This window comes from Apaloderma vittatum, unplaced genomic scaffold (assembly GCF_000703405.1).
Source record: "Apaloderma vittatum isolate BGI_N311 unplaced genomic scaffold, ASM70340v1 scaffold23270, whole genome shotgun sequence".
Classification (NCBI taxonomy): domain Eukaryota; kingdom Metazoa; phylum Chordata; class Aves; order Trogoniformes; family Trogonidae; genus Apaloderma; species Apaloderma vittatum.
Window position 1 is genome coordinate 4,628 of NW_009695356.1, and position 10,716 is coordinate 15,343.

General features: G+C 52.1%; 1 protein-coding gene across 1 annotated transcript in view; it reads left to right on the forward strand.

Moving 5' to 3' along the window:
• The window catches only part of LAMB3 (laminin, beta 3), a gene marked incomplete at its 3' end in the record, with an annotated part of 13,463 nt that overhangs the window by 401 nt on the left and 2,346 nt on the right, over positions 1-10,716 (forward strand). Inside the window, exons 2-10 of the mRNA XM_009871126.1 lie at positions 379-455; positions 861-1,003; positions 7,902-8,016; positions 8,135-8,208; positions 8,654-8,839; positions 9,251-9,314; positions 9,610-9,785; positions 10,077-10,197; positions 10,477-10,711. Coding sequence (XP_009869428.1) covers positions 379-455; positions 861-1,003; positions 7,902-8,016; positions 8,135-8,208; positions 8,654-8,839; positions 9,251-9,314; positions 9,610-9,785; positions 10,077-10,197; positions 10,477-10,711 — 1,191 coding nt within the window. The remainder of the gene's footprint in view (positions 1-378; positions 456-860; positions 1,004-7,901; positions 8,017-8,134; positions 8,209-8,653; positions 8,840-9,250; positions 9,315-9,609; positions 9,786-10,076; positions 10,198-10,476; positions 10,712-10,716) is intronic.

Sequence of the window (10,716 nt, forward strand, 5' to 3'; positions counted from 1 at the left end):
TGCAGCTTCTCCAGTGAGAAATTACAGCTCTGCTGAGAGCGAGGTGCTGTGCTGGTACCTGTGGTTCACCTCAGCAGTAACATAAAGATCCTAAAGATAGCACTGAGGAAGAGGACGATCTCTCGTGCGCATCGGGTGAATCTTGTGTGTGCTTCATGAGTTAGGTGAAAAGCTGGGATTCTTTGCACTTCAAAAACGAACACAACCTGAGCATCTGACTTTCCTCTTGGTTATTCTTGGTTTTTCACTCATATTATTCTATTGCAAATCAATTAAAATTATCTCCCTATAAACTGAGAATGAAGGTGGAGGACTCGGACTGAGCTTTAGGCGGGCATTTTCTGCTCCTTTTCTCTAATGCTGCAAATTCTTCCCTAGGCGTGTCCTGGGCGGTGTGAAGTCTTGCTGCCAGCCTTGGCTCTGGACGTTATTTGTTCTCCTGGGTAAGGCACGCTGTTCACTGTTCTTAAAAGGATACAGGGGAAGCTGACTAAAGAGAAATGCTGCTAATATAAGCTTTGTGTTAGTAGCAGTATCGTCGGCTGGGAGGCCGACGTTGGATAATAGTGCTGGTGTTTGGCGAAAGGCTGCTCTCTGTCCCGAGCAAGTGGCTGTAGGGCTGACCAGAGAGGGGACACGGCACAGGGCTGGCCACTGGGATGGGCAGGGAACTGAGCATCCCTGCGGCCCAAGTGTGGGGGGCATGGCAAGCAAGAGCTGTGAAACCAGCTGTTAGTACAAAGCGCTTTAAAAGTGCATTTTTCCTCTTGTTGTGCTGGCTGATGCCTGTGTGCCACCCCGACACAAGCCCAAGCCCCGTTTCTGCCGTTGCAGCCGCCTTGCAGCCGGTAGGCGAGGAGCAATGGGCGCGCAGCGAGCCTGCTCCCGGGGAGCCTGCTACCCCCCCACCGGAGACCTGCTCCTGGGACGAGCCCGCGAGCTGAGAGCCTCCTCCACCTGCGGCCTCACCAAGCCCGAGACCTACTGCACGCCCCACGGAGAGGTACGTTCCCCTCCCACGCCTCACGTGGGGATGCTGCTGCCTTTATCTGTCATACGCTTCCTACGCTTTTGTAGGGATGCCTTTAACCTGTTTCAGGTGTTTATGGGCCGTTGCACCACCCGTGGTGTCCCCTCAAGCCCTTCTCTGCTGTACCTGGGGTCGAGAAGAGGAGCTGAACATGAACATGGTGGCAGGGAAAAGGGAGCAAAGCTCTAGTGTGAAGCACCAGAGGCAAAACAGAAGCTTTTGCATCCAAAATATGCCAAGACTTCCTATCCCCAGACTTTTTAGTTATAAACTAAACTCATATTTCACTTGTAGGAAATGGGGATGTTTCAGGTCTCTCACAAAGACTTGGAAAAGCTTCTGAACCGAACAACAGTTTTCTGTTGTGCTGGTTGTGTGGGGGCAGGGGAGGTGCTGAGGAGGAAAACATTCTGGCCAGCTGCAGATCCCCACGCTCCAAAGCTGCCACCAAATCAGAGTGCAAGTTTAGGGATAGTTCTGCTGGAGTACTGAGCTCAATACGCTGTGGGGGGGAATGTTCCTGTTGTGAGCATTTCCTAAAGTCTCTCTGGCAAAGTTAACCTCGTAACTGCCACAGAAGGAACTCGAAAGGGAGCGGGTTCTGTGCAGGACAGGCAAAAAAAGGTCTTGGAAGAGGTGCTGGAGAGGAAAGGAAAAGGCAGCCTCCTGCGAGGCAGTGTTTTCTGCAGTGAAATCCAGCCTGAGTGAGTTAGCTTCCCCGGGGTTTAAATTCCTCTTCAAGTCAAAGGCCAAGATGTGGCAGCGTGTGGGTTTGTCGCTGGGCTGGTGCTGTTCTCGCTGGGCTGGGGAGGCTTTTGCTCCTCTGTGGGCTGGGGGATGGCTGGTGTGAAACCCAGGAGCTCCCTGGCGCTGGTGGGTGTGAGGATCACGTCCTCCTGGATGCTGGGCTGGCCGCAGCACCCCTCCTTTGTCAGGTTGTTTTCCAGGCTGACAGCTGCCGTCAGGCATTTCCTCCTTTCAGGCTCCCAGTCAGTTTTTTGGGAGCCGTTTTGCTGCTCCCAGGGAGCAGGGCTGTTCACTCGCTTCCCCAGCAAACTCCTGCTGCTGCTTGCGGGCGCTGTGCCCCATGGACAGGAAAAAAGCAAGCAACTATTTCTGCTCTGTCTTAATTTTTTTTTTTCTTCCCAAGTCCTGTTTATTCTTGAGGGAAATTGTATATAAACATACCTCTGAAATCTTCACTTTACATTGACTTTTGGCAGTGACTTTTACTTGAAGAGGGGCTCATGCTGCAGAAAGCGAATGTCTGCAAAACCTCAATTAAGCTGGAGCGGGGTAGTTATTGCTTTGCCTGACCTTGAGAGATGACTCTGAAGGGCCTTCAGTTGTGATCATGTGCATCATTTGTCATCTCTGAAGTGGAGAATGGGCGTCTCTCTGATGGCCGTGATACACCTCAAAAACTGGTCTGTGCAGAAATAGTGCGTGAGGTCTCGTGGCAGTGCTGTGGAGGAAGGCAGAGAGCACGGCTGCAGCAGTGTCTTCTAGCTTTGGAACCTCTAAACTATTCAGTTTTCGTGATTCTTAACCAGGGTTAAAAGACATACGGAACAATTAATGCTGATATGTTAAGCCGGATCCTCTAAGTCTGTCTTTGGGAATGGGGTCTCTGCTTCCTTATATGTGATCCTTTCCTTGACTGAAATGAGAGGTGCATTGTTACTGTGAGCACATTCCTCCAAGACTTATTCCTGTTCTGCAGCTGTGATGGCTGATGGGAGTTTTGAGTACACCAGCTCTTATCCTTACAGGAGAAATCCCCATGCGTTGAGCATTTCCTCATTTTTTTTTCCTTCCTAATTTAAGCAAAAATCAATCCCCTGGACTCCATTTTCCAATTCCCATCCCATTAAAAGTAAGCACATTTAATTTACCGACTCGTCTTTTTTTGGTTACGAGTCTTGCTCTTGTTTTCTTGCTAAATAGGTACAAATTTGGAGTTGGTTTTGCAGTCTCAGCAGAGGGCACGGGATGAGGGGTTGCTGTCGCCGGCCCCCATGCTGGCTGGCGGGTGCGCGCTGTCTGCCTCCGCTGCCGACCCCAGGGTCCTCTTTTGCAATCCCAGTGGGTCACTCGATTTCAGCCTCTGCTCCCTCTCCAAATCCCTCTAACCTTTATACTTTGCTCTACTGATTGCTCCATTTCTTGGCTGTAGGCTCAGTCTAGTGAAATCCAGGAGGGACACTCAGTGTTGCCATTTATAGCACAGGGGATGGCAGCGATGATTAGAAAAGCGATGTGGGGGTGGAAACCAGGCAGGCCAATGGTCTGGCTTGGAAATCGCTTTGCACTTGGGAAGAGGCCATTCGAGTCAGTAGGGTAAAAGCAAGAGGGAAACTGAAAATAAAATGGGAAAGTGATTGAGTCTGCATTTGGAGTTGTAAAGGTGCTGCTGTTTGTGGAAGGAGTCTCGTTGATCAAGGTGTGACTCGAGGCCCCGTTAACTCATCATTTAAATGACTTAAATGCCAAGTGTAATGCTTGGGTAGGAGTATGGAGTAGCTCATGCTGCCAAGCCCCAGCCAAGGGTCCTTATGCTCTGACTCCAGGAGAATTTGGATGAGAAAATGTTCTTTGCCTAAGGTCAAGGGTAAAGGCTTTCTGCTTTCTCTCAGCTGCCTTTCATGGGCAGTTGGTGGATATGAGGAATGAGGGGTGGGAAGTCACCTCTGACACCCTCTGTGTCGTGCTGGCCTGGGGTCATCCAGGTGAGAACTGAGATTTGTGGTGCTGGAGAAGCCTGATCCCCAGATGAGTCAGTGGAAGGGGAGCGTGAGCCTGTTGGCAGGGGAGCTCCTGGCGTGGCAGAGGGTTCCTTCCCCAGCTGACCGACGGTCGCAGCTGCCTGGCGGGCCTTGGTCTGTAGCATCTCTTGCCATGGTGTCTCAGCGCTGAGTCGTCTTTGGCTGCTTCCAAAAATACAGGCCAATGCCTGTGAAAGAGAGGATGTGCAAGACTAATGCTTCTGTCTGCCTTATTGCTGCCGTCTGACGGTTACATCTGCTTGCCCACCTGCATGAGTCGGTCAGGGAGCTGGGTACCGAGCCAAGACACGCTGCCTGCAGCTGCTTCGGCGGGCCTGAGGCGTGTTGGAACAGGGGAGAGCATGCTGAAAAGCCACTGTGCCTCCCAGCTCGTTTGCCTTGCGTGTCTTCAGTCAAACTCAAGATTTTTGCACTGAAAAATACGTCCACAAAATCATGAGACCGCTGTGGTTGGACGGGATTGCAGGAGGGCCAACCTGCTGCTCAAAGCAGGGCTTCTGATTTTGGGTGTTACTTCATCCCGTCTGGGGTTTGCACCGAATAATTTGTATTCCCGAGCTGCTGAAGGTTATACAGCAGCCACAAGTTGCTGCTTGGTGCTTATTTCATCTTATTCTGGCATGCAGACACACCCTGCTCTTTGCTGCAGGGATATGTCCCTACCTGCAGTGAATGAGCAGAAGAAACAGCCTGTTTTCCATTATTTTTTCCTCCTCCTCTTCCCATCTCTGTGTCTTTCTTTGCCACATGGTTGCAGATCGACACATATGCTGGGAGACATCATGTCACTCCCTTGCAGACGAGTTGCAGAGGCAACAGGACCCGGGCGATGCGTGCGGGTTGTGGGAATAAACGGGTGAGGTGTGGGTTTTGCAGACTGTCATCCTGGCAGATTTTAAATGAAATTTTGCTGAGGGGGTATGATGTGAGAACAGACAGGGTGAGGAAAACAGGCACCCACGTGCTTGCTTTTAAGCAAGAGAAATGAGCTTCATTTCCTTAAACCCCGGACCTGGGGTGTTTGTCCAGCTTGTGTCTTCTTCCCCTTCTTCTCTGAATTTGGGTGTCACTGCTAAAACCAAGCTGAAAGTCAGAGCCCTCTATTTGTTCCCAAGCTAACTTATTCTTGCTGCCCACCCTATTGTTTGATAACCACCCATCTCTGTGTATATATATATATATATATAAATTCTCATTGCTTTCCAGATTGTCCCTAAATAAACTTGCAACAGTAAGTGCTGTCCCTATACGATATTAATTGTGCAAGACTGTGCGAGCTCCCGTATGGCAGGCTGCGAAAAAAAGACTGACACAGTGCCTCTGGCTGACACGGCGCCGGGTTAAATGCAGGACTACCAAGGTCTCCACAGCTATGAAAGGTCTTCGTTTCGTGGCTGGAGAGAAGCAGCTTCCCATTTTTGCTGATGAATAACTCGAGTTTATTCTGGGTTGTGCACTTGTGCCAGGAGGTTTGATTTCAGGGGCTCTCATATTAAAATGGCAGCTAGAGCTACTTAAAACACTTTGGTCTGAGTCCATCAGCTTCAAATAGTTCTTCTTCTATGTGGATTTTTTTTTTTCTCCAACTCCACCATTTATTTCTAACACGTGAATCTGTTTGTTCTCAACATGCTAGCTTTCCCGCTCAAAACAACCACCTCACGAACCATCTTTCCAAAGGCTTTAATCCCTGAACCTCCATAACCTGTACTTTGGGTGACTCTTAAGTGTAGCTTGGAGGCACGGAGAGCGCTGTTAGTGATTCCCATGCGGACCGACAACTTCTCTTACCTCCCTCTGGGCCTTTTCTGCCTGCTCAGACACGTACCCACGCTCTTTTGCTGCCGAAACCCAGGGGCTGGGATGTCAGTGCCTGGTGGGGGGGACGTGCTGGAGAGCCAGGGCTGGCCTGGGGCTCGGGCTCCCAGCTTGGACTGTGACCTCCACACTCCATTTGTCACTAGTCCCACAGCCCCAGGCTGTTCCCAGCAAGCCCAGCTCCAAGGGATCTAAAAAAAAAAGAAAAAAGGGCGAGCTGGGAAAGGGTGTGCTCTTGGTAAATCTCCCCTCAGCCCGGCGCTGGGTTGTCATTTTTGGTAATTCCCTCTGTCCCGAGGAACTTTGAGACACATAGTCCCAGTCAGCGATAGCAAATCCTCTTGTTGTGCAATAGAGGGGTTTCACAATTTGATCCAAGGATGTGAAATGAGTTTTGCTTCTGGTGTTAATTTTAGCCTTAATTAAAAAGCTGAGGAGGAAATAGGAAAACAAAACCCCTAAAACCTAGAAAAACCTATAATTTTTTTGCACTGAGCACAGCTCCCAGGCTGCCCGGGGAGGGCCTGTCTCACACAGTTCAAGCTTCATTTTTTTTACTTAACGCTGCATTTGAAGTGTGGTGCCAGCAGTACATTGTAGCTCCTAGAAGGCACTAGTGTCTCTGGCTGCGTGAATGGTCTAATAAGCAGGCATGAATCATGCCTAATGAATAATTTAGCCGAGGTTAACCTTTCCCCTTGCAGAAAACCTTCCTTCTCCCTTTGCTAATCACAGTTAGAACTGTTGTGAGGTTTAATCATTATTGGTAATTGTTCGCTAGATTATTTCTGTGGATAATTCTTTTAGCTCCCTGACAATTTGCTGCTCGTAGTCATTATCTGAAATGAGTTCTTCTGGCTGGACCCAATTATATGATTTCTTATTCTTACTGGCAGAGCCAGGAGGATTTGGTAGAGCCAGGGAAATTGCGTGATTATATATTTTGAATTCTCTGTTTGCTTACTTTGCAATATTGTTATAAATATTGTAGTTAGCCAACTCCTGTTCCCAGATATTTATAGACGGAGAACATAAAGACTGTGGAAAATGTTATGGAAACAGATCAGCTTGGAGTGAGGATCTCTCCTCATTATGTGCCCGCCTGATGTGGCACTAGTTAGTGAGTTGTGGTCAAGGCCAGCCGGTGCCTTGTGTGGTTCTGTGTGAGAGCAAGTGAAAAGGTAATTCTGGGCAAAATTTTCCAATAATTTTTCTTGATATTCAAAGAAAAAAGCCCAGCAGGGTAGTTCTTATGATGCCAAGTCCCTTTTTGTAGAAATCACCTGCTATTTGAACATCCTGCTGGGACCTCCTCTTCCCCACCTTGACCTCATCGGGGTGTCCCTGCACCGTTCCGTGGTCCTCGCCCACCCCACACCTGCCTCTTCCCTTGGCCAGTGCCTGGACCTTCCTCGCTCCCCATCTCTTGCTCCGTCTCTTTCCTGCCATTTCCTTTCTGAGCCTGCTCATGTCCCACACGCACCCGGCAGCCCCACGTTAGTGGCTGCGCGCAGCATTGCCCGGTTACTCATAGTGTGGGGATTTGTTTGCTCCTCGGGGACCTGTTTTCTCCCATCCCCACGTACCCTGTGCCACATCTGTCTCCGCTCCTTGAGTTGCTTGCTCAAGGGAAGGGCTGAACTTTGAGCTGCTCGACTTCCCACCCGCTGACTTCTCCCCTGCTGAGCTGTTTGCTCCCACTCTGCTGCCGGGGGAGAGTGCAGGGGGCCGAGCATCGCCCCGGGCGCTGGGATGTGAGAGAAAGGCCTTTCTGTTCACCCAAAGAGCCCCCTCGGCTGTGTGGAAAAGGAAAACTGGTCCCAAAAAACTGCAAGGATTTTTCTATTGAGTATTGTCACTGTGGAAAACTGGGGGAGGGGGGTGTTGCTTATAAAAAAGGCAGTTTTGGTGGTTTGCCAAAAGTGTGGTTCAATCAGAAGCGTTTTGGTTTTAGATTTTAGACCATAAAACCATGAGCTGTGTTTTATAACGGAGTGTGAAGGGGACCGCTTGGGTCTGGTGTGTTGTTAGTCCTACTGATTGCAGTTCTCCAGGTGTCTGATAAACCAGCTTTACTGAACCACGCTGCACTTGCGTCCCTCACCCCCGGGGTCTTTCCCTTCGGCCAAGCCAGGACAGTCATAGAATCGTAGAATCACAGAATACTAGGTTGGAAAGGTCATCAAGGATCATCTGATCCAACCCTTTAAGGTGAAGAAATGCAGTTTAAATGGGATGGTCACTTCCCCCTGCCCTTTCTCTTTCAGTGGAGCATGAAATGCTGCAGATGTGACTCGCGCCTGCCGCACGCCCACAATGGGCACCGTGTGGAGAACGTGCTCTCCTCCGCTGGGCGTGCGCGCTGGTGGCAGTCCCAGAACGGTGAGTACCACGGGGCACGTGCTATTCAGTTAATTACAAATAGAGAAGGAAATGAATTACTTGGTTCAGGCAGCTAAGTGGTTTATTTTCCTCTGAAGCTGTCTCTCTGTGCCCACAGGTGTCGAGCGCGTCTCTCTGCAGCTGGACTTGGACCAGACGTTCCAGCTCGGCAGCATCCTGCTTCACTTCAGGGTTCGTGTGCAGCGTCTCTGCTCGCGGGGAGGTCACCGATGATGGTGATGGGCCTCATTGGGTCACCGCAAGAGCGGGCGTCTCGGCACGCAGCTCCCTTGGGCTCCTGATGGGAAGCATGCCAGGGCCCCCATCCCTCCTTTTCCCCTCTTTTTCATTGCTATTTCCCTGGGTGTTTGGAAGGAGCGGAGCAGAGTGGTGGGTTCCCATCTGATGTCTGCCAAAAAATGTCCTTGGCGTGGATGAGTACTTTGTGGTTGCAGTGGGGCTGGCTGAGGGAATAGGGGAGACCCAGAAGTCGTTGGTAACCTGCAGGGGAGGAGAGTGCTCCAGCAGCCTGTGAAGACCTGGTCCCGGGGGGAGGAGGAGGAGGACAGGCATCCCCAGGCCCCGGGTCTGCAGCTGGTCAGGGTGTTACACATGTGCCTCTTCCCCTGCTCCGCAGTCGCCGCTGCCCGCTGCGATGCTGATCGAGCGCTCCACCGACTTCGGCAGGACCTGGGAGGTGTACCAGTACCTGGCCTCTGACTGCGCCGCCGCCTTCCCGCATGTCCCCCGTGGCTCCCCTGAGAGCTGGCAGGACGCTCGGTGCCAGGCGCTGCACGGGGGATACGCCTTGCAAGGGGGCAAGGTAGGATTTGTGGGGTTTTGTGGCAGGGACCCCCACATGTGTTTCCCCCTGCTGTGACCCTGGGTTCAGGGCAGGTGGCTCGTGCAACTCTGCGAGAACATGTGGTGGCCTGGAAGTCTTCTGCACATATTACACCTGGCAAGGGATGGGGCCTGAAGACATCCAGTACTGCGGGGGGAGTCCTAGAGGATTCCTGCTCCTTTGGGAGGAAAGTCCTTGCTGCTTTGTGACAAGCCAGGTGTTATGTTGGTCTTCTTGCAAAATCCTCTGCAACTCTGAAGTCTTTCCCTTGTGTTAAGGGATGTTCTGCAGAGGCAGGTCCAGAGCATGTGCTGCCTAGAGCATGAGGGGGAAACACCTTGTGTTTCATGCTTTTTAACTTTCCTTTTTTTTTTTCTTTTTCCTTTACAGGTGAAATTCAGCATCCAAGACCTGGCATCTACCATCACAACCTCTTACAGCCAGGCCATCGATAGTAAGTGACCATCCTCTTTTGTATCTGAGAAAGGGAGAGGGGGATCATGCACCTCCTGGTTCTTCCTACATGTGATGGAGAGTGCTGAGCTGGGGAAACCCTGCAGGGAGGCAGATCCTTGGCCAACAAGGCCTCGAGCTGCATGTTTGACTGATGCCCTGGTGCCTCTGAGGTGTGAAGCAGCAGCGTTTGGTCTTTGCTGCCGTTTCTCATGCCAATGCCGCTGTCTCCTGCTCTGAGCCCTCCGTGCAAATTTCCTGCTGCCCCCCTCACGCCTCTCCTTGGTCCCCAACAGAGCTGGGGCCATTCACTAACCTGCGGATCAACTTCACCGAGCTCCCCCACATCGAACGCCAGGGCTACCACTCGCCCAGCACCTTCTATGCCGTGACGGAGATGCAGGTGCTGGGGAGCTGCTTCTGCTATGGACACACCGACCGCTGCGCCCCTGCAGGAGACCCACACAACACGGTGAGCGTCGAGGTGGAGCAAGAAGCCTAAAGATGAGCTCTATGGTACCAAGCTCCACCTGTGGAGCATGTGCTCGGGGATGCTCCTCGGGAGACCTTGGCCTTGAGTGGGGTTGTCCTTGGGCAGGTGGTGGAGGTGGTGGGAATCGCCCTGTTGCTGCGAGTGAGGAGCAGCCTGACCCTGTCTGGGTGCTGGAGCTTCATCTCTGGGCAGGGAACAGAGGCTGTGAGGGAGGAGCTCTGAACGGAGAAGCCACCACCCGGGAGGGGTAACACACTGTCTCTGCAGCAGGTCCAGGGGCACTGCGAGTGCCAGCACAACACCGCTGGTCCCAACTGCGACCGCTGCGCCGCGCTCTACAACGACCGGCCGTGGGCACCCGCGGAGGATGACGACCCCCACGAGTGCCAGAGTACGGCGAGTGCCCTCTCCTCTTCCCGAGGCTTTTTCTTAAATCCAACCAAGCCAGGAGCGAGCTCCAAGACCTTTTTCTGGGACACTTCGTGGGGCTGGGGGTTAAGACGAGTGTCTCTGCAAAAGGCAGCCAACACATTTGCTGGGCTTTGCTCACCATGGCCGATGTCACCGTGTCACGCAGGGGACTCGGGCACCCTCTAGTGCCGCTGCCAGAGGGGTTTACGGGGTTGCAGCACTAATCAGACTGTTTTGTTGGGTTTGTGATTTTTTTTAGGGTGCAACTGCAACGGTCACTCAGCTTCATGCCACTTCGACCCGGAGCTGTTCCGTGCCAGCGGAGGGGTGAGCGGGGGTGTCTGCGACGAATGCCAACACAACACTGAAGGCAACAACTGTGAGCGCTGCAAAATGAACTATTTTCGCAACCAGCGGCAAGATCTCGCCCATCCTGAAGCCTGTCTGCGTGAGTGCCCGATTACCCCCCTGCAGCACCTTCCCTGGCCCCCCCTGCCCG